The sequence below is a fragment of the Epinephelus lanceolatus genome, chromosome 2, assembly GCF_041903045.1.
Source record: "Epinephelus lanceolatus isolate andai-2023 chromosome 2, ASM4190304v1, whole genome shotgun sequence".
In the NCBI taxonomy this organism is placed as follows: Eukaryota; Metazoa; Chordata; class Actinopteri; order Perciformes; family Serranidae; genus Epinephelus; species Epinephelus lanceolatus.
This window is the reverse complement of record NC_135735.1, coordinates 50,739,254-50,764,082: the sequence shown is the minus strand read 5'-3', so window position 1 is coordinate 50,764,082 and position 24,829 is coordinate 50,739,254. Positions and strand designations below refer to the sequence as shown.

General features: G+C 42.2%; 1 protein-coding gene across 1 annotated transcript in view; it reads left to right on the top strand.

The window, feature by feature from the left end:
• adamtsl5 (ADAMTS like 5) overlaps positions 1-24,829 on the top strand; it is a 153,579-nt gene that overhangs the window by 19,914 nt on the left and 108,836 nt on the right. The window contains exon 2 of the mRNA XM_033622239.2: positions 53-128. Within this exon, the coding sequence (XP_033478130.1) occupies positions 53-128 (76 nt within the window). The remainder of the gene's footprint in view (positions 1-52; positions 129-24,829) is intronic.

Sequence of the window (24,829 nt, the reverse complement as noted above, 5' to 3'; positions counted from 1 at the left end):
AGGGCAGTGTTCCTTATTGAGTGATGGTGTTTGTTTCTCTGCCTGTCTGCAGGAAACTGACTCTGTGCCAGGCCCTGACCTTTGTCCTGCTGCTGCTCGCTCCCGTCGGCCTGACGTCCTCACACAGCGTAAGTGTGCCATGCCCTCATCAACACAAGTCATTGTAGAGCCTCGGCAGAGATGCCTCTGCTCACATCACCTAACACCTCATACTATATTGACCCTGGATTGATTTACCACAGGTCCTTTTTATGATGGAACCATTGGACAGAGTTTCTATTCATTTCAACCAAACTGCTGCAACTAACAATTATGTTCATTATTGATTAACCTGCCGTGTTTTCAATGGATCAATGAATTGATCCATTGATCAATGAAATGATACATTGGTGGAGAAAGATGGTAGAGAAAAAAATAGATTGATGCTTGTAAAAGTTTTGCAGGAGAACCCAAAATAATTTACCTTTTTTTTTACCCATCAGTTTTTTTCTCATCTATCTATCTATCTCTCTCTATATATATATGTCAATTTCAAATTCAATTCAATTTTATTTATAAAGCCCAATATCACAAATCACAGTTTGCCTCACAGGGCTTTACAGCATACGACATCCCTCTGTCCTTAGGACCCTCACAGCGGATAACGAAAAACTCCCCCAAAAAAAACCCTTTTAACGGGGGAAAAAAACGGTAGAAACCTCAGGAAGAGCAACTGAGGAGGGATCCCTCTTCCAGGACGGACAGATGTGCAATAGATGTCGTACAGACCAGATCAACATGATAAATTAACAGTAATCCGTATGTCACAATGAGACAGAAAGAGAGACAGAGAGAGATATGCAGGACAGACGGTAATGACAGAAGCTTACAACAACATTAATGAAAGTAATAATATTATAATTATAATTCTAACTGTTGTGATACAATATGTTCAAAGTATATATTAATATTTGATAATGTACATATGTGACAATAATCATATGTGTATAATAACAGTAGAAGTATGACTAATGATAACAGCAGCAGCAGGAGGCATCTGGCAGGACCACGGCAACACACGTCACACCATCCAGGCACCGCTGCAATATAAATTAACCTGAGAGACAGTGGAGCACAAAGGCTCCGGAGAAGAAGCCGAGTTAGTGACATCCAGAATGGCCGAGTTAGCAAGACGCAGTAATAGGATACGAGAGAGAGAGAGAGAGAGAGAGAGAGAGAGAAGGAGAGAAGGTACCCCGTGAATTATAGGGGGTCCCCCGGCAGACTAGGCCTAAGTTAGCCTAACTAGGGGCTGGTACAAGCCAAGCCTGAGCCAGCCCTAACTAAAATCTTTATCAAAGAGGAAAGTCTAAGTCTAGTCTTAAATGTGTAGACGGTGTCTGCCTCCCGGACCGCAACAGGAAGATGATTCCACAGGAGAGGAGCCTGATAGCTGAAGGCTCTGGCTCCTGATCTACTTTTGGAGACTTTAGGGACCACGAGTAACCCTGCATTCTCAGAGTGCAGTGTTCTGGTGGGATAGCATGGCACTATGAGCTGTCTAAGATATGACGGAGCCTGACCATTTAGAGCTTTATAAGTTAACAGTAGGATTTTAAATTCAATTCTGGATTTTACAGGGAGCCAGTGCAGAGAAGCTAAAATAGGAGAAATATGATCTTGTTTCTTAGTTCCTGTTAGTACACGTGCCCCTGCATTCTGAATTAGCTGGAGAGTTTTTAAGGACTTACTAGAGCTACCTGATAATAGAGAGTTACAGTAATCCAGCCTTGAGGTAACAAAAGCGTGGACCAATTTTTCTGCATCTTTTTGGGTCAGGATAGGCCTGATTTTCGCAATATTACACATATGAAAAAATGCAGTCCGTGAGGTTTGTTTTAAATGAGAATTAAAAGACAAATCTTGATCAAATGTTACTCCAAGGTTTCTTACGGTAATGCTAGAGGCCAGAGCAATGCCATCTAGAGAAACTGTGTCATCAGATAAAGAGTCTCTGAGTTCTTTGAGGCCAAGAGCAATAACTCCAGTTTTGTCTGAATTTAACATCAGGAAATTGGTGCTCATCCAGGTTTTTATGTCTTTAAGGTAATTATGAAGTTTAGTTAATTGATTACTTTCTTCTGGCTTCATCAATAAATACAACTGTGTATCATCCACATAACAAGGGAAATTTACAGAGTGATTTCTAATGATGTTACCTAAAGGAAGCATATATAGAGTAAATAGGATTGGTCCGAGCACAGAACCTTGCGGAACTCCAAAACAAACTTTAGTATGTAAGGATGATTCATTATGAACGTCAACAAACTGAAAACGATCAGATAAATAAGATTTAAACCAGCTCAGTGCAGAACCTTTTAGGCCAATTAAGTGATCCAGTCTCTGTAGCAGAATTTGATGGTCAATAGTGTCAAACGCCGCACTAAGATCTAATAAAACAAGTACAGAGACGAGTCCTTTGTCTGAAGCAATTAGAAGATCATTTGTAATTTTAACTAGTGCTGTCTCAGTGCTATGATGCACTCTAAATCCTGACTGAAATTGTTCAAATAAATTAATATCATGGAGAAAATCACACAGCTGGTCTGCGACTACTTTCTCAGGGATCTTTGAAAGAAACGGAAGATTAGATATTGGTCTATAGTTGGCTAACACCTCTGGATCCAGGGTGGGCTTTTTTAGTAGAGGTTTAATTACAGCTACCTTAAAAGACTGTGGTACATAGCCTGTTAATAAGGATATATTGATCATATCTAATATATGAGTGTTAACTAAAGGTAAGACCTCCTTAAGTAGCCTAGCATACGCGGAGCGTACGCGGAACGGACTCCGCGGAGGTCCGCGCGGACTCAAAGCGGACATCCGCAAGCCCTGTGTACCTGCGGACTCTGCTTCGCGCACCAGTGACTGGTCGGCATGTATTTTTCACATCGCGGGGATTTTCACGGACATTTTTACAGGAAACTACAACGCGGAAGTGCGCTCGACTATGGAAGCCCGAATGACTGCGGACATTCCTCGCGGAGTCCGTTCCGCGTATGTTCCGCCGGAGTATGTTCGGGCCTTAATAATGAAATAAACGCAATAGCCAGGGAGTCATTATCAACGTCAACATGAATGTTAAAATCGCCTAAAATAATAACTTTATCTGATTTAAGAACTAAACTGGATAAAACTCTGAGAATTCAGATACAAATTCAGATTACGGGCCAGGAGCATGGTACACTATAACGAATAAAAGTGGCTGCGAGATTTTCCAGGTTGGATGTAAAAGACTAAGAACAAGACTTTCAAATGAATTATAATCTAGTTTAGGTTTAGGGCTGATTAGCAGACTAGAGTTAAAAATGGCTCCAACTCCCCCTCCTCGGCCGCTGCCTCGAGGAATGTGGGTATTATTATGACTGGGAGGAGTGGATTCATTTAGACTAACATATTCATCTTGACACAGCCAGGTTTCAGTGAGGCTGAGTAAATCAATATGATTTTCTGATATTAATTCGTTTACAACCTGATCTCACAGAAATACGTGAAATGACCACGACCTCTTAACACCGCATTCAATGCAACAATGAAAACAATGCCAATATAAAGTCAATTAGGATCCTCTCCCGTGGTGGACACACGGATTCCCCGATTCAATCACGTCACGTCAACCTCGTTTTCCTCAATGATATCTTTAACAGTCCTGTACACACACAAAAACACGGAAGTGTCCTTGATAACTCAACAATATGACAGGTTAATGTCAAGGCCATAAAATAAAATAAATAATAATCTCTAAATGTATTTTGCCAGCTTTTGATAGCGTAGGGCTTTAAGAGCATTGTACTGTGGGCGGATGGGGTGCGTTCCACTACTGTTTTGTAGCTGCTGTCTGCCGTCTGTGGGCCTCATTCCATTTCAGCTTGCCATCCGTCTGCCGTAACTGAATCCAAACGCAACTAATAAATAAATAAATAAGAAGATAGAAGGCAACCCGGCCAACCTCCACTCCACCAGGGGAGAGTGGACCCCAAGCCAGTGCCACAGAACCAGCGGCTGCCCTGCTGGTTATACCTCTGACCGTGGCAGCTGTCTCACAAACCGCTGCTGAAAATTATACATTTTGATACAGGTAGGCTATATACATATTGCAAAACTCTGTAAAAGTACACCAAAGCATATTTTCGTTTCCAAATATTTATTTGAAAACGAAACCATTCATACGGTCAACATGGGCATGGTAGTGGGGGGAAAAGTGGACCTGACTACCCAGGGCCCGAGTAGGGAGAGGGGCCCATGAAAATTCTGATTTTTTTTTTTTTTTTTTTTTTGATGTTTTTATTTCGAATGAATTGGGCCCTCCAATTAATTGGTGTCATAATTTATTTCAAATATATTGATAACATCAGCTGAGAGAAAGAACTTTATGTCACAGTCCTCCCACATATTGGACATTCTGGGGGCCCCCTCTTGGAGGCGCAAAATGGTTTAGTCCGCCCGACAGCGACCGGTGACAAGTGTAACGTCAGTGAGCCCAGATTGAATGACCTGGGGGCTAGACATCATGCTGCCCAAAAAGCATAAATCGGGGTATCAAAAGAAGAAAGACAGGAAAGAAAAAGAAAGAAGGCAGAATGAGGGGAGGCAGCTGTTGACTGCTGTCTTTCCCAAAGGTGAACCGAGTTTGCTTGTTATGCAAAGTCCAATTAAAATTAACGTAGTCCACTCCAGACAGCTGCTGCTGATGTTTGTATGCTCACTTGAAGTCTTCAGCTTAGCTAGTTGCCAACCAGGCTGCGTGCGGCTGTAAGTATAAAGACAATTATGGGCCAGCTAACGTTAGTTGTCAACATTAACCAGTTTCAGAAACAAATAGTGGCGCTGGAGCAGCTGGAGCAGCAGTGGCCAGTCCTGGCGGCTCTTCTGAAGATGAGGCTGAGATTAGAGATGAGCAAAGACAAGGTGAGATCGTTGTTCAAGTAGGCTATTCAAGGGCGAGCTCCCCCCTCCGATCCCCCCTTACGTTGGTATGTTGGTTCGCGAGGGAGAGAGAGAGAGAGACAGAGAGAGAGAGAGAGAGAGAGAGACAGAGAGAGAGAGAGAGAGACAGAGAGAGAGAGAGAGACAGAGAGAGAGCGCTTCCCGACATGAGTGTTGGTTCACGCACGGAGAGAGAGAGGGAGAGAGAGAGAGAGGGAGGGGGAGAGAGAGAGAGAGAGAGAGAGCAAGCTGCTGACTGGTAGAATTGCTGCCTAAATGCGAGTTGTTTACCTTAAGTTTAAAGTAAGTTAGCCTTTTGGTTCAGTGCGTGTGCTATAGCCTATTGTCTACTAACACAGCAGAGCTGAAAGTGAAACTCCGTGCTGAGACTTAATAAATGATCCACCTAGCAATATTTCTGTTGCATATATATCAACATGTAAATAGCCTACCAATATCACTGTAGGCTCAAGTGCACACTAGTAATATATTAAATGAGCAATAAAGCAATTTATTATTTTTGTCTGGTAAAAAGCCTTAGCATTGCAGTGCAGTGCTGTGCTTAAAAGCTATTGTAATGCTCAATAAATTCATGATGTTACCAAAGCCAATGCCAAATTTTTTCCATACATTTTTGCCATAGATAGATAGGTAGATAGAGAGAGAGAGACAGAGAGAGAGGTGTAGGTGGTGAGAAGAACATAGAAAAACAATTAGCTATTCCTCTCAATCTGGCTGAAAAATGGCTTAAAACATTTTTGCCTCTGCAACTTGCTGACCATGATGAATACTGTGTGTTATAGCAAATAATTAGCAACCTTTCACATTATCTTTGTACTTGTTCTAAATGGTAGATGTCAAGCACTGTCAAGCGCCCTCTTGTGGATACTTACCAGTTATGACTGTTTGGTTGACAGCCTTAGAGCTCAGCCCATAGCAACACAAAAATGAGCCCCATTTAAAAGACAACCTGTCAACATAATAAGCAATGCTTGGCCACATGTTTAATTATTGTTAGCAGTTTATCTTGCACTGAAATGGTTCTAGAAATACAAAGTGAGCTTGCTTTAAAAAGTAGGTTGGGTTATTTGTATGTTAAGAGGCTAATACCAATTCTTTATTCTTGTAGATGTAGAGAGTTCTGCATCAGATGCAAGGAAGGGTGTAGCTTAAAACCCTATTTATGCTTTTTTATTTTAAATAAATGAACCAATTCCAATGTTCATTCATTCATTCATTCAATCGCGTGTTCAATGTGTGTGTGTGTGTGTGTGTGTGTGTGTGTCAGAGAGGAGTATCAATAAAAAAAAAGTTTCCAGTAATTATTTTGGTGTTTATTTCTTTTATTCTTCCGTTATTTTTAATTAAAATGCGTAATATAGCCAACAATATTATAGACCAAATGTTAATCTAATTATTATTGTAGAATGTATTTAGCAAATCACCACTCTCAACTGGAGACAACAGCAAAAAAAAAAAAAAAAAAGGCATCATAAAAAGCCGACAAATAGTGTTAATTAATTGACGTGAGACACTGAGAGGTTGTCTCCTATAGTCTGTAATTTTTTATTTTGTTTTTATCATAACTTCTCGGAAATTACTCAAAAGTAGAACATGCTAAAAGTAAATACAATAATAGGCTAAATAGTATGTAAGCAATAACAAAGTGTCTAAACAATAATAAATATTATCTAAGTTATCTATTAGGCTACCATTCCACTCTGTAAATAGATTTTAAAATTTCAATATGATTTTAATATTATTTTTGCTTATTTCATTATTGTTATTATTGGTTTTACTTTTTAGTAGTATTGTATTGTCTGAGGATGACTCATTTTAGTAACTATCTACAGTGAAAGAGATAAAAAAAAAACAAGCAAAGAAACAAATAAAACTCATTTTATACACGGGTCCTTCAAAGTGCTCTCTGAAACTACACCTGGCATGGCTTGTGTCCAAAAAATGAAAAAATCTAAACTTTGTCGTAGAGCTAAACCAAATACATCATTGGAAAGGTCTCTGGAGAGTAACATATGTCAGTATGAAGATTCTACATGGCTCCTGCTTTCAGCCATTGACCTTTGAACCTTGACCTCAGTGCATGTTTGAGGGCTTATAACTCAGCAACTAAAGGGGGTACAGACATGGGATCAACTGTTATAGAGTGCTCTTGACCTCAGCTATCATGTGAGTGTAGTCAACAACTGAGGGTGCTGTCAGATATGGGTAAAATATGGATAAAATTAATTTTCACCCATTTAGAAATTAGATATTTAAAATCTGATTTCACAAATGTGTTTACCGTCCCCTCAAAGTCCACAGTGTACTCTCAATTCAGTATTTACAACTTCCAAATCTGGGAAAAACACTAAAAAACTACAATTCCCTGGGACCGCGCCATGCAATTTGATACATGTCAGCAACATAGTTGTAGTTTTTCTGATTTGCAAAGTAGGGCTCTAAATAGGGTTGTAAAAAGATATATACTGAATATATCTAATATCAAGTAAAGCCGGACTAGTTATTACACTGCACCTAGATGAATTATGGTAAGAAAAAGTAAAGATATCAGCTAATTTTCGATATTTTAGCTAATACACTAGAAAAGATGTTTTTGGGACAGTAGGTTCATTTGCGGCTTGCTGTAAAATAGGGTCGTAAAAAGATAGATCTACTGAATAAATCTAATATCTAGTAAAGCCGAAGTAGTTACTACACTGCACCTAGATGAAATATGTTAAGAAAAAAAGCAAGGATGTTGGCTAATCGTAGTTATTTTAGATAGTACTCTAAAAACGGCGTTTTTGGGACGGTAGGTTTTTTTGCGGCTTGTTGTAAAACTGGGTCGTAAAAAGATACATCTACTGAATATATCAAATGTCTAGTAAAGCTGAACTAGTAATGACACTGCACCTAGATGAAATATGTTAAGAAAAAGTAGGCATGATGGTTCATTTCAGATATTTTAGCAAGTTCTCTAGAAATGGCGTTTTTGGGATTGAATATTTGAATAGGCTATAACAAATATCTAGAACAGCCGAACTATCACGTTATTATCATTATTATTATTATTGGTGGGAAATTATAACAGAGGAATATATTTGCCGTTTTAATATCAAGAACATTTCCGCGTTTTGTGTGTATACAGGAATGTAGTTCGTTGTTGTTCGTTTACTAACACTGTTTTCGGTGATAGAGACCTGATATTTAACAGTCTGCATTTAATTCTCCTGTTTTGTCTTTCTGTCACAGAAGAGGTTTTACTTTTTATGAGGTTGTTATGCACAACTCCTCTTTGTTTAATTTTAGATTTAGATAATTTAGGTGGTCGGGGGACAGACACCGTTTGTATAGAACTATGGGTGGGTAACTGCACTAGAAGCTCAGAGAAGCATATAGGACTGCGTCTCTGAGTCCTGATTTCAACTCTGGGTTGTCACGGTTTTGAATTACTAATAAACTTTGCCAGGTTTCTAGATATGAGAGCAGCTCCATCCGTGTGCTCAAAGTGGGATGAATGCCGTCTCTCCTGATAAGACCAGGTTTTCCCCAGAAAGTTTGCCAATTATTAACGAAACCCACATTGTTTGCTGGACACCACCTGGACAGCCAGCGATTAAATGATGACATGCGGCTAAACATGTCATCAGTGGTCAGATTTGGGAGGGGTCCAGAGAAAACTTCGGAGTCCGACATAGTTTTTGCGTATTCACACACCGAGGCAATATTAACTTTAGTGACCAACTGGCGTAACCGGGTGCCATTGCCGCCGACGTGAATAACAATCTTACTATATCTACGTTTAGCTTTAGCCAGCAGTTTTATATTTGATTCAATGTCGCTCGCTCTGGCCCCAGGGATACATTTGACTATGGCCACTATTGTTGCTAACTTCACGTTCCTCAGAATAGAGCTGCCATACACACACACACACACACACATATATATATATATATATATGTGTATGTATGTATATGGGTATAGAGTGAACCCAATTGCAGCACAAATGAACCAAGTTTCTTGTATTAACAGTCTTTATTCAGCAGGTTAAAGCAGGAACACAGCTAACCAGAAGATGCAGCAGAGCAGAGCAGGTGAGTATGGCAGGATTTGAACCCGGGTCTCCCGTGTGCCAGGCAAGCAAGTTATCACAGGACCAACGGGGCAGGCGGGGAGTGCGCGGGACTCGTGAGCAGGTAATTGTCCAAAAGTTCTCAACAGGCTCAACGAGTGTGGTGGAGGGGAAATAGCACAAACTCACTGCTGATGGAAGTCTTACTGGAAAGTGGTTCAGATGAGGGCTGGGTGTGGATCCGGACCTTGAGACGGAGTTGACGGGGCTGATGGCACCAGAGGAGGTGAGCTGGCAAGGTGAAGCTGACAAGGTCGGTCTTTTGGCTGAACAGGAATATGCTGAGTGCCAACCAGCCACAGGCAGACGAGGAAAAGAAAACAGGCAGGCAATACTCGTAGTCGGGGATAGAAGGCTGGTGGATTTACCGGGGCTGAGACGTGAAGCGAAGGTTGGAGGCAAGTCGGGTCGATACCAGTTAAGCAGTCCGGGAACAAGTGCTGGAGAGTCAGGCATGAGAGCAACGAGAATCTGGCAAAGAGTGAGTTGAGTGAAGCTGCATATATACTGGAGATGGTGAGCAGGTGACAGCAGCAGGTGGAAGCAGTTAAGCTGATGAGGGGTGTGGCTGAGCAGCACAGCAGGAGAGGGGCAGAGCAGACTGTGACACCCCCCCCCCCCCCCCCAAGGGATGGCTCCCGACATCCTAAAAGGCATCAAACTGGGTGGGAGGAGGGGGAACAGAGGTAGACCTAAAACTCCTGGGAGTAAGGAGGGTTTCCCCGACATCTGACATCTCCCCCACAGAACGGTCTTCAACATCCTGGACAGGTGGGGGCAAGATGCGGGTCCCTCGACGAGCAGACTCATTGGCTGGCTGGTCAGGGTGTTGCCAATGAAAGTTGGCCACGAGGTTGGGGTCCACAAGATGGCAAGCAGGAACCCAGGATCTCCACAAGGTACTGGAGACCTCTACCCCGCTGACGAGAGCAAATCAGGCGACGCACTGCATACACTGGACCGCCATCAACCATTCGTGGAGGGGGAGGTGGTGGTGCCGCAGGGACCAAGGGACTGTTGTGGACTGGCTTAATCTTGGAGACATGGAAGGTTGGGTGAACTCTCATGGAACGCGGGAGCTTCAACCGGACTACCACTGGATTGATGACTTTCTGGATAGTGAAAGGCCCGATGAACTTAGGTGCCATCTTTTTGGAGTCTCGGGTGGAGAGGTGCAGGTAGGTGCAGTTGTACGGCGGTGGTTGGCAGTGGCAGCATAGTGACCCACAGAACGAAGGAGGGTGGAGCGAGCTTGGAGCCATGTTCTGCGGCAGCGACAGATGAAGGCTTGGACTGACGGACAGGAAATCTCCTTCTCTTGGGCTGGGAACAGTGGTGGTTGATAGCCGTATGCGCACTGAAATGGAGAGAGGCCGATGGCAGAGCAGACAAGGGAGTTGTGAGCATATTCAACCCACATTAGTTATGACGACCAGGAAGAGGGGTTCTGGGAGGCCATGCACCGCAGGGCTGTTTCCAGTTCTTGGTTCATGCGCTCAGTCTGTCCATTGGTCTGGGGGTGGAATCCAGAGGACAGACTGGCGGTAGCACCCAGCAAACTGCAGAACTCCCTCCAAAACACAGAAGAAAACTGGGGACCACGGTCCGACACCACATCAACAGGGAGGCCGTGCAGGCGGAATACATGGAGCAGAACCAACTGAGCAGTCTCTTTAGCAGTGGGGAGCTTGGGCAGAGGCACAAAGTGGACCATCTTGCTGAAGCGGTCCACGATGGTCAGGATAACAGTGTGGCCGTCAGAGGTGGGAAGACCAGTGACAAAGTCCAAGGATATGTGAGACCATGGGCGGTGAGGAACAGGAAGAGGTTGAAGCAGCCCAGCAGGAGGCCGGCAGGAGGTCTTGTGTTGACTGCAAGTTGGACAGGCTTTTATGAATTCCTGGACGTCCTCCTGCAAGGTGGGCCACCAGAAATGTTGGAGAAGGGCATGCCATGTCCGTTGAACACCAGGGTGGCAGGAGAGCTCAAGGCTGGAGGAACGAAAAGGCAGTTTGACGGGCAGGAGCTGGGACCCGGCTGTCCTTCTGTGGCTGCTCTCACCCTCTCCTCTATGTCACAGGTCAACATGGCAACAAGGCAGGATGTAGGGAGGATGGGCTCAGGTCTATCAACAGAATCCTCTGTCCTCTGGAACTGGCGGGAAAGGGTGTCGGGCTTGGCATTGCGGGACCCTGGACAGTAAGAGAGGGTGAAGTTGAAACGGGCAAAGAACAGGGACCAGCGGGCCTGGCGAGAGTTCAGTCTTTTAGCTGAGCGTATATACTCCAAATTTTTGTGATCTGTCCACACAAGAATAGGCTCCTTGGTGCCCTCCAACCAACAGCGCCACTCTTCTAGGGCCATCTTAACTGCCAACAGTTCCCTGTTGCCAATGTCATAATTTCTCTCAGCTGAGGACAGGCGTCGAGAGAAGAAGGCACAGGGATGGCGCTTTTGGTCAGTGCCCGAACACTGAGACACGACGGCCCCCACCCCAACATCTGAGGCGTCCGCCTTGACCACAAACTGGCGTCCAGAATCAGGCACCTGGAGGATGGGCGATGAGGTGAACCGATCTTTGAGGGTCTGGAAGTCTGCTGCTGCTGGAGGTGACCACTGGGAGGGCACTTTGGAGGACGTCAGGGTGGTGAGGGGAGCTGCCACGGAGCTGTAGTTGTGGATAAAGCGATGGTAAAAGTTGGTGAACCCCAGGAAATGCTGAAGCTGTTTGTGGTCTTCAGGAATAGGCCAGGAGGTGACAGCAGAGACCTTGGTTGGGTCCATCTGGATGTTTCCTTGTGCTACAGTGTTCCCTAGAAAAGACACTGAAGAGACATGGAACTCACATTTTTCTGCTTTTACATACAGGGAGTTCTCCAGGAGGCGCTGGAGGATGGACTGGACATGATGAATGTGTTGCTCTTTGGACCGGGAGAAGATGAGTATATCATCAAGATAAACAAAGACATATCAGTTGAACATGTTTCAGAGTGCATCATTTATCAGTGCCTGGAAGACGGCAGGGGCACTGGTGAGGCCGAACGGCATTACGAGGTATTCGTAGTGTCCAGTTGGGGTGTTGAATGCCGTCTTCCACTCATCTCTTTCTCTGATGCGGACGAGGTGGTAGGCGTTGCGCAGGTCAAGTTTGGAGAAAATGGTGGCCCCCTGGAGCAGTTCAAAGGCAGTGAAGATGAGTGGCAGTGGGTAACGGTTCTTTATAGTGATATCATTCAGTCCTCGGTAGTTGATGCAGGGTCTCAATGTCTTGTCCTTCTTCTCCACAAAAAACCCCCTGCTCCAGCAGGAGATGAAGAAGTACGAATGATGCCCGTGGCCAAGGAGTTGTTGACATAAGTCTCCATGACTTTTCTCTCGGGCTCAGACAGAGAGTACAGGCGCCCCTTGGGAGGTGACGTACCAGGCAGGAGATCTATGGCGCAGTCGTAGGGGCGGTGTGGGGGCAGAGACATGGCTCTGGCTTTACTGAAGACCTGGCAGAAATCATGGTACTCAGGTGGCACCCCGGTGAGGTCAGGTGAAAAGCTGGAGCTGGAGGAGTGAAGCGGAGTTGAGGCTTGCTGCAGGCACCTCTGATGACAGCAGGAGCTCCACTCCAGAACGGCCCCAGTGGCCCAGTTGATGTGAGGGTTGTGAAGACGGAGCCATGGATACCCAAGGATGAGTGACAGGCAGGAAGAGCTCAGGATGTGGAACTGGACTGTTTCGTGATGATTACCAGAAAGCAGCAGGTGAACAGGAGAGGTCTGATGCGTGACGGTGCCCAAGATGTGTCCATCTAAGGCTGTAGCAGGAACCGGATGAGGCAAAGGAACCCGCTCGAACCCCAGCTGAAGGACCATCTCCTCATCAATGATACAGGCATCGGCCCCAGAGTCAATGAGGATAGCCAAGGTGTGAGGGCCATCTGGGAGGAGGAGGCGGCCTTGGAACAGAGGTCTCTGGCTTTGGGGAGGTGACAGGGCAAGCACCAGGGTCTCCCCAACTACTGGTGAGCTCTGGCTTTTGCTGGACAGCTGGAGATGTAGTGTCCCGCTGCCCCACAATAGAGGCAGAGATTGGACTTGCGGCGGCGCTCCTTTTCTTCCAGGGAGAGGGAGGTGCGACTCAACTGCATGGTCTCAGGATCCCCAATCTGCTGACCCGGTGAGGTGGAGTTGACTGCAGCAGCACTCCCACGAGAGCGAGGTGGAAGAGAACGTTGGGTTCCCCCTTGACACTTCTCTTGTCGACGAGTCTGGATTCGAAGGTCGATGCAGATGGCTAAATCAATCACCCCGTCCAAGGTGATGGGGTGTCATGTGAAACCAGTTCATCTTTAATGTAGTCAGCCAAACCATGGAGGAAGGCATCACAGAGGGCTGAGCTGTTCCAACTGTTTTGGCTGGCTCTGGTGCGGAAATCAATTGAGTAATCTGCCACCGTTCACTCGCCTTGTTTCAGTCCCATCAGTCCCCTTGCAGACTCAGAACCACAATTCTGGAAACCGAAAACCTTGCGAAGCAGCAAACAGGTCAAAGGAGGCACAGGCTGGAGACCGCCTCTCCCACTCAGCTGTTCCCCATAGTTGAGCTCTGCCTGTCAGGTGGTTGATGACAAATGCTACCTTCGCTGGTTCAGTGGCGAAGGTGCGGGGCTGCAGGGTGAACAGAAGAGAGCAGTTGGTGAGGAAGGGGCCACAAGTCTCTTGATCACCATCGTAACACTCCGGGGTTCCCACCCGGGGCTCAGGAGCATCTCTGGGCGGTGAAGAGGCTGGTACAGGTGCAGGAGCAGAAGCCGATGCTTCAGAAGAGTGGGCAAATACAGTGGATGGAGAGAGCTGGGAGAGTTGGCCTGCTAGCTGTTGCATCTGTCCGGCTAACGTCGCTAGTGCTCGTCCATGAGTCTCAGCAGCCTGTCTGGCTTCAGCAGCAGATGCAGTCATCATGGCCTCATGTTGCTGCAGGACGCCCTCAATCGTCTCGAGGCGACTAAGTGGTGTGGGATTGTGTGCTGGGTCCATAGCTGGCCAGATTGTACTGTAACGGGTATAGAGTGAACCCAATTGCAGCACAAATGAACCAGGTTTCTTGTATTAACAGTCTTTATTCAGCAGGTTAAAGCAGGAACACAGCTAACCAGAAGATGCAGCAGAGCAGAGCAGGTGAGTATGGCAGGATTTGAACCCAGCTCTCCCATGTGCCAGGCAAGCAAGTTATCACAGGACCAACGGGGCAGGCAGGGAGTGCGTGGGACTCGTGAGCAGGTAATTGTCCAAAAGTTCTCAACAGGCTCAACGAGTGTGGTGGAGGGGAAATAGCACAAACTCACTGCTGATGGAAGTCTTAATGGAAAGTGGTTCAGATGAGGGCTGGGTGTGGATCCGGACCTCGAGACGGAGTCGACGGGGCTGATGGCACCAGAGGAGGTGAGCTGGCGAGGTGAAGCTGACAAGGTCGGTCTTTTGGCTGAGCAGGAACAGGCTGAGTGCCAACCAGCCACAGGCAGACGAGGAAAAGAAAACAGGCAGGCAATACTCGTAGTCGGGACAGAAGGCTGGTGGATTTACCAGGGCTGAGACGTGAAGCGAAGGTTGGAGGCAAGTTGGGTCGATACCAGATAAGCAGTCTGGGAACAAGTGCTGGAGAGTCAGGCATGAGCATGGCCGGATCTACCGGGGTGGCATGGGGTGGCAAATGCCACCCCTGCTGCCACCCCAGTTGGCAGCAACGAATTCAAAGAAAAGTTATGGCCAATTTGACTTTTACGAGCTTGAATCTCCAATGTCCGACTGCAGTGAATGCAGCACAAGATAACACCAGAGCGGCAAGAGACTGCTTTGTTTGGAAAACTGAGTGGAGCCAGAGGGGTAGCCTATTTCAGAAAGCGGGTTTAGTGAAAACTCTGAGTATGTTAACCCTGAAATGAGGGAAACTCTGGGTTTTCAGTTCCAGAAAGAGAGGTAAATCAAACTCTGAGTCAATCACCATGGCAACTGAGTCTGTGAACCTAACCTGCTCGCTGGTTAGGTTTTTCTCTGTCTCCACCCTCTTACACGCTGTTTCATTTCTTCATTCATTCAGTCCGTGTCAAAGCTTGTATCGAAGTGCATTCATTAGCGGAGATTTACCGTCTGCCACAGTCTAAATCCTGCTGGGTATTAGTTTGTTCCTCAGGACTGTCTTAAGTTACTGAATTTATGCACATCAATCATTTCTTTGGACATCAGTTTTTGTCTTTACATTCAAATATTATACAGCGAGAATTCACCCTCAGCTCAGAATCAAACCTCTGTCCTTTCTGTATTTATTTTTTTATAACACTGTGCACAAGGATCAGACTGTCAGTCTGTTAGAGCAGCTCTGAAATGTTTATTGCACATAATGTGTAGGTCTAATTATTTGAATTTTAAAAATCGGTATGAAGCTTTAGACATGTAGTATCAATGACTAATGATCTCTATCACTGATGTCATTGGTCGCACTGATGGAACATAGCCTACAGTAATTCCTATAGCCTAATATTGGTGATTATATGTTAATATTTCTGAGTGAGCAATGGTGCAGCATTTCAGTGTCTTTAAATTTACTACATTTGTAGCTGAAAAAAGTCACTGAATGCTGTTGAGTCAAGATACAAATAGATGTCCAACATTTTAAAATCTACTGTATTTTAACCTCAACGTCTTTTCAAGTGCAAATTACCAAACATATTATTACTGAGTCAGACTGTGAGTTTACAGTCATATCTTTATGTCTTTGATCTATAGCCTAGCTAGCCTATATGTTTTAAATCTTCCTATTATTCAGTTGCTGCCTCCTGTGTTTTTCCCCATCAGATTAAATCTGAACAAATATATTATTATATATTATTAATATAATGTAATGTATCTACAGCCTGATACACAGTCAGATTCCACCACTTTATCTTCATTAAGGAAATGTAAGTATGATAAATGATGAATAAACACACAACACTGAATAAAACTTTTTTATAAACTTTATGGTTAACTTATTTCCTTTTTCTCGCTCTGACTCAGGCTCTTCTTTTAAAGATAAACGTGCACTGTCTGCTACACCTGCATTGATATCTCTACATCCACTGGATTAAAATGGAGGCGCTGTGTTTTATTTACCTGTTGCCATGGTGAATCGTGGAGTCGGAGCTCCATTGATGATGGCTTTTTATTGTCGGCTTAACTCAGAGTGAACATACTCAGAGTTTACTGAACTAACTCAAATCAGCTGTTCTGGAAGCGGTAACTCAGAGTTTCCCATCTCAGGGTAAATCAACTCAGAGTTCAGGGTTAGACTCTGGGTCTCATTCATGAAACATGAGCAGAAAGAATTTGTGTGTAAACTGTTCGCAGACGGAAATTTACGTGCATGTCCGCATTCATCAATATTTTAGTAGCTCCAATCTTTTCGTAGCTACTAACAAAATCTACTCCTGCTCCTGACCACTTGTAGTGCTTGTGTAAATTTAGTAAAGTACATAAATATTGCTAGTCACTATTGGAAATTACAATTTTAACTCGTATTGCGCTCTGTTATGTACACAATACACAGATGCCTTTGAAACGCGTAATCTAAACATGGCTATTCATGGGCGGGGATTTATGCTAATTGCTGATTACTGGGAGCGCGCTGTCACTTTACGATGGATTGGCATTCATGATCATACACACGTGTTTACGATCAAATCTGAGTTTCCCGCAGCGTTCCTGAATCCGGAGTAGGTTTTTAGTAGAGTAGGCTTTTATGTGCAAATCTACACACAGATTTACTCACTTTTCATGAATGAGACCCTCTGTTTGTTGAACCTCCTTCAATACTTATCCCTAATATGAACTGTTTCACATGAAACCTCAAATGCAAGACATTGTTTGCATGAGATTAAGTTTGTCTGTATGAGATTGTAAATGGCAGCCCGTGCCCTTATGTAGTGTGAACATACTATTTCTCATCAAACTGTGATAACTGTGATTAAATTCAGTATATATACGTCTGCCATATGTTGCCACCCCTCAAAAATTCCTGCCCCCCTCTTGCCACCCCATAAATATTTTTCTAGATCCGCTCCTGCATATATATATATATTCATGTCCCTTCAGGGTCTCTCTCTCTCTCTCTCTCTCTCTTTCTCTCTCTCTCCCTATATATATATATATATATTGCAAATATTTCATTATATCTTTGGGACAACACTATAGAAATGACACTTTGATATAACTTAAAGTAGTCAGTGTACAGCTTGTATAGTAGTATAGATTTACCTTCCTCTGAAAATTACTCAAAACACAGCCATCAACATCTAAACAGCTGGCAACATAAGTGAGTACACCCCACAGTGAACATGTCCAAATTGTGCCTAAAGTGTCAGTATTTTGTGGGCCAACCATTATTATCTAGCACTGCCTTAACCCTTTAGGGCATGGAATTCACCAGAGCTCACAGTTTGCTTCAGGAATCCTCTCCCACTCCTCCATGATGACATCATGGAGCAGATGGATGTGAAGACACCTTACGCTACCCCCACCTTCAGCTTCACCTGCCACGATTAGTTGACTAATCAATGACTAATCGACTATTAAAATAATCGGTGACTATTTTAGTAGTTGACTAATAGGTTTGAGTAATTTTTCATAAAAAAGTACTATAAAAGTACCCCAAAATACTCTTATTGCAGCTTCTTACGTTGAAATATATGCGGCTTTACACACTCTCCCATGACAGTGAACTAAAACCCTTCGGCGTGAGTAGGAAACAAGACATTAGATGACGTAATTTTGGGGTTTGGGTGAGATAGGCCGACATTTTTCAACATTTTAACACATTTTTCGATGAAATGAGTAGTCGACTAATAATTGACAGATTAGTCGACAATGAAAATAATCGTTAGTGGCAGCCCTAATATATATATATATCTATATATATATATATATATGTATGTGTATATATATATATATATATATATATATATATATATATACAGTCAGGTCCATAATTATTTGGACAATGATACAGTTGTCGTCATTTTGGCTCTGTACACCACCACAATGGGTTTTAAATGAAACAATGAATACCTGCTTAAAGTGCAGACTCTCAGCTTTCATTTAAGGCTTTTTTCAAAAATGTAGTATGAACTGTGTAGGAATTACAACCATTTCTTCACACAGTCCCCCAACTTTAAGGGCTCATAAGTATTTGGACAAATTAACATAATCATCAATTAAACAGTCAGTTTTAATACTTGGTTGCAAATCCTTTGCAGTCAATGACTGCCTGAAGTGTTGGACACATAGACATCACCAGAAGCTGGGCTTCTTCCCTGGTGATGCTCTGCCAGCCCTTTACTGCAGCCGTCTGCACTTCCTGCTTGTGTTTTGGGTGTTTTGCCCTCAGTTTTGGCTTCAGCAAGAGAAACGCATGCTCAATTGGATTCAGATCAGATGATATGACTTGACCATCACAGAACATTCCTTTTCTTTGTCTTAAAAATGTCTTTGGTTGCTTTTGCAATATGCTTCAGGTCAATGTCCAACTGCACTGTGAAGCATCGTCTAATGAGCTTTGAAGCATTTGGTTGAATCTGAGCAGATAATGTAGCCCCAAACACTTCAGCTTTCATCCTGCTGCTCTCACAGGGTGAGAGGGTGATTTTTTTGTTTGTTTGTTTTTTACATACCCTGTGGATTCATCACAGAGGACAGTCTCTTTTACATGACACATCATTCATTTATTCATATGAGATACTGATTTAACATATAACACATAACATTGAATTAATTAAAGTTAAATGGAACCTCAGCCACTCTCTTTATAAAGGCCCAGCTGAAATAACCAGACATAAGCATAGAGACATAAACACAGATTTATTTATTAATTATTTTGAGTTTGATGTTCATTTCCAGATTTATATAATCCAATATCCAATCCAACACTGGTCGACCTCTTGTTGCTGGTGTCTGTTGGCCTTACCTAATTTTACCATCCTGCTCTCATACACTAAAATGATATCCAGTTTGTCATCTACCATCTGCCTGAAAGCATGTGAATGCAGCAAAAATGTTGTCTCTGTCTTCCACACTTGTCCACTTGCTGCCTTTAAGGTTTCTGTCAGCCAGAAAATCAGACATTACTCTCAAGAAATCAGTTCACCTGTATGTTAGATTGCAGAGTCTGTGAATTTTTACCTTCAGCCTAAAGTCCTTTGTCTCTCTCTCCCTATTTGATGCAGTTTACGTTTTTTTTCTTTGTTCATATTCTCTTGTGAGTGTTGGGGGGGGTATATTGTAAAGGTCAAAGGTCACTTTAATTAATCTAGAATGTCAGCCCATCCCACCTCCAATTTACCAATGCTAATTTGACTGTCGGTAACACTAATGAGGGCGTGTGTGTGTGTGTTTGTTTCTGTGTCTCTGTGTGTGTGTGCATGTCTACCAGTTCTCTTCTGTGAGTCACAAAGTCAAAGTACATCAGTCAGCCTGTTTTTCCTCTCACTGTATCAACAGGACACAACCTAAATGTCAGGACAGTGAGGTGCAGAATTTGATGTTTAACTGGACAGTTTGGTGTATGTGAGTGGACACTTCTGGTTCAGAGAAAATGGCCTTTAAAGATAACAATTGTAAAATTCTATACATTTTTAGACCAAAGATTAGACACTACAGGTGAAAAGGGGAAAAAGTTTAAATGGTACAGGGGTTAAAGTTCTCCGGCACAGTGCCGGATTTCCGGCGTGGCGAAGTTTCTGTCCAGCACGGGCAGAAGTGCTCTACAGTGCGAGCATTTCACTCGCATTTGCCCCTAAAGATATATATATGTGCGAACTGGGAAAATGATTTAGGCGCACAGTGTGCAAGTAAACACAACCTACTGTTTACCATAATCGGCATTGGACGTTTTTTCATTGATAACCGATCAAATAAATGTATTTTAAAACTTGCTCCTTTGGCTCTGATACAGCCGTCTCCCTACCTGCCTGTAGCCCCCACTGCACTTGGCAATGTCCCGCCTACAGCCCCCTCTGATTGGCTACACGGCACAAGTGATAGCCAATCAACACTGACGCCTGTGCATGCTTTCACATCATGTTACATTAAGACACAGAGCACAGATGGAGCGGGAAAGGCTCCAGTAAGCCAGCGGTAATTTTGAAGGTAAGGTAATAGAAATCAGACAGAAATGAAAGTTGCAACAAAAATCCTCTGTGCTGAAGTTTTAAAGTCACCACCACAACATTATATGATCCATTTCAATGATGACATGCTTGCCCAGAGGCGAAATTTCGACATAACTGCCTGTTTAATTCACATCAAGTGCGATACAATTTTGCAAACAGCCTAAATGATTTAGCTTCTAAAAATAAATAGCACCAAGGCAAAAAAGAGAAGTCTGGTAACCACTGAAAGTTCAATCTTTATTTATAAACTCATTATGATAATTTAATCTTGAAATTAACTACTAAAGCTATAATCTTTTTGTTCATTTTGATAATAAACACGTTCCTTTGCAACACATGCATTTCTGTTTCTTCATTTTGTGACCGCAACACCAAGCCCCCCACTCCGGAAAAGATTTCAGGCACACAAATCTTACGTGCTCCACATTTCAGACACAATTTTTTTCTTGCTTTAACCCCTGCTGGTATCACCATGAAATTCCCCCATTTGATGATTTACATTTCGGGTTGGGCGATATAAGATAAGATAAGATAAGATAAGATACACCTTTATTGATCCCACAATTGAGAAATTCCAGTGTTACAGCAGTCAAGGGGAAAGAGTCAGATTAAAGATTTCAAAATTTAAACTTAAAACTTAAAAACTAGGCATGCAAAAATTAAGTACAAAAATACAAGAAACAGCGATAAATAACGATAATAATAATAATAATAATAATAATAATAATAATAATAATGAGAAGTGGATAAAAATGAGCAGTGGATTAAAGAGAGCACGTCTAGTGCAAGTAATTATATGTGCAAAAAACAGCAAACAGCTGTAGCTATCAATAAAGTGTCCATGGTGCAGTTTACTGTGAGCAGTGCTGGTTATGTAGCCTGACAGCAGCAGGCAGGAAGGACCTGCGATAGCGTTCCTTCACACACTTTGGGTGAATCAGTCTATTGCTGATGGCCTATTTAAAATATCGCAATATTTTTAGGGTATATGTAGTTATATATATAACTACAGTTACAATCAGGTTAAATAGAATAGCTAGTGTTATATAATGCCATTTAGTAAAGTACTGTTGTAATACTGTTAAATTAGAAGGCGTTATAATGAAATCAGTCAAACTGAACCACTGGTGCTTTTATTCTGAAGCACCCGCCTTGTCTTGGCCGGAATTGTTGATGTTTTTGCTATGAACTTCAGGTCTAACTGCTCAGTGGTTAGATGTTAGCAGTTAGCACAAATTAAAACCATTACTGCTGCACTGTTAAATGTGATTGATCCACTTTAAGCTGGAAACAAACTCTCCAGGTCATATATTATGAATATTTGCAAGTCGCACTGGTGCGCCAGGGTTACAAAATGTGACTAAATAGTCACAGTCTGGAGCCCTGCAGTTACAAAATATCATGCCTCACCTGCTCATACACTATCGCCCAAGAGCAGGCGGCAGTAGCTCATTCCATAGGGACTTGGGTTGGGAACCGGAGGGTTGCCTGTTTGAGTCCGGACCAAAATATGGAGCGTGGACTGGTGGCTGGAGAGGTGCCAGTTCACCTCCTGGGCACTGCCGAGGTGCCCTTGAGCAAAGCACCGAACCCCCCAACCGCTCGGGGCGCCTGACCAAAGGGCAGCCCCCTCACTCTGAGATCTCTCCACTTTGTGCATGTATAGGTCCTGTTTGTGCATGTGTGTGTCTTTCAGACCTGTGTGTAATTGACAAGCAAGAGTGAAAACATTGAATTTCCCCTCAGGGGGATTAATAAAGTGAATAAACTTAAAACTTAAACTTAACTTAAGAGAGCGAGGTCAGGATGGGCGTGGGAGTGTGTGTTGCAAATCAGGTTTGTCATGCCAGCGGCTTAAAAAAATGACGTGACAAGTTTATTTTTTTATTATTTTTTCTCATTTTATACATCCCACCTGGAACAAGTATAATGTTGATTTTCCACCCCTCCTCACATTAAGACAATTATTTAATTTTTGTATTAAAAATTTGATATGTAAAAATGAGGAATTATATACTTAAACACACACACACACGTATATATCTATATCCATATCTATATATCTATATCTATATATATATATATATATATATGTATATATGTATATATAAAATCTCAAAATTGTCTAGTGCATGGAAAAAATAAGTTTTCACATGTGGTGTCTCCCCTCAATGAAACTTTTCACTAACCTGCCAGAGTGCCACGGACCCCACTTTGAGTCACTGGTTTAGATCATTTATCAAGAACAAATGCAAAAGTTGTCTTCAAATCACTTTTCAAATATGATTTTATTTCAGTTATTTATTTATTTTTACCATTTTACAGATTACATTAAAAACATTTGAAAAAATAATTAAGAAATTATAAATAATATATATATATATATATATATATATATATATATATATATATATATATATATATATATATATATATATTTATTGTAAACAGAATAATTAAAATGCAGAGTATGTCAGATGCATCCTACTTACAGCACACTGCTTCTGCTTTACAGTAGAACATTTGATCACACAGTGGAGAATCCTTCCTGCTGCATAAATTGTTCATTCTCGTCTTGCGCAGCAGATACTCCAGATGACTTCATCACTTTCTGATAGAAATGTAACCAAAGCAGAGTTTCACTGTGGGTTTATGTGTGTTAGTGTGTGAGTTAAAAATGTGTGTGAGCCAGCTCCTGTATGAGAAACTGGTGGGAACACTGCCAGTTTCAGTTCCCCTACGGGGCAAAATCTCTGGAATGTGTTTGAGGAGCGGCATTGAGATTTCTCTAATCACTTTCATTGTTTGACTCTGATGTTTCTGATCCACCAGGCTCACAAGGTTTTTCTTCATCTACTCTTTTAATGTATCTGCCTGTTGGATTCTTGGCTATAAATAATGTAGGGTTTGATGGGCGTCACAAAAATGATGTCACATTAATCTGCCAACACTGTAGTCTCTCTCTGTCTTTGCCTTATTCACACACACACACACACACACACACACACACACACACACACACAGCCACCTGACAGCTTTGAACACAGTATGTGAGTGATGCTGCACAGAGATCACTGTAGAGTGCAGGGAGTCATGTTGTCCCTGACTGCATGACTCCACAGTGTCCAAGAAACACAATACAAACAGAACAAAGCCAAACAGGTGACTGCTCAATGTGATGTCTGAAAATACTGACGAGTGTTGATATTGTACACATTGCATTGATATACAAATGCAAAGTAAGATTTTACATTCATCAGTAATTGTGTTCAGGGTTTTCAAAATGTTACTTATTTAAAAAGTAATGCTTTACCAGTGGTGGAAGAAGTATTCAGACCTTTTACTTGCATAGAAGTAAAAGTAAAAGCCCTGGATTTAAAACTGTACTGCTAAAATACTGTACTAAAATACAAAAATATTAGCAACAAAAAGTACTTTTTAGTGGTGGAATTTTTTTCCGCTTGAGGGATTCAAAGTGCTCTGGCAAAAATGCCATGTGCCTAGAGTGCAAAAATGCAAGGTGTGTAGCAATGCAAAAACAGCAAGCAAATAGCTTCATTCTCATTTAAAACAATTACAAAAAGCTGTCTCCAGTGGGTAAAACACTTTCTGTGTGATCAGGGCCTTAAATGGAAATACTCATGCACAAGTACATCAAAATGTTACTTAAGCATAGTTAAGTATATAAATGTATGTCATCATTTTCCATTTACGCTGTTTACATAGCAGCACAAGTCAGTTTCATACACTTGTAGTGTTATTGTCTACACACTGAGTTGTAGGTATGTTTTCCATTGCTTTTTAATAAGTGCTACAAGAAATTAAACAATATGATTAAACTTTTGACAATGTTCTGTAAAATATATTACTGACATTTTAATTAGGATTACCAAAAGAAAGTAATTGAAATGCTCTAATGCTTTATCAACAAGTTGTAAAAGTGCCTCAAAATACACTGCCAAAATTTCTCTTGAAATACAAAGTCAAAAAACATGTATGAGGTAATGCCGCTATTTTTAATGTGTGTCTAGGTGGCAAATATGAAAATAATTGTTCCACTCAGAAGACATTAAGGCTTAAAGAGAAGTATAAGATAAGTTTGTTCATTAACAGGTGTCTCAGCCATTTGCGTTTACTTTTCAATAGATACGTGGTCAAATTTGCCCCAGACCACCTCAGCATGTGGTTGAAGTGATCAGATCACAGTGCATCTTGGTTGTCATGCTGTCCACCTGTAGTCAGATCGCCCAAGATGCATATTAATGTCTTGCATAAACAGAGTCTTGATTCAGATTCAGATTCAGAATACTTTATTAATCCCCGGGGGGAAATTGTTTTTGTTCCAATGCTCCGTGCAAAGTAGAAATAGAAATACAGCATGAATGGAAATGAGATAAAATGAAGATGTAAATAAAATACTAAAATAGACAATGAAATAGATAAAATATTAAAGTAGACATTAAAATAAAATAAAATAAAATATTAAAGTAGACATTAAAATAAAATAAAATAAAATAAAATATTAAAGTAGACAATAAATAAAAA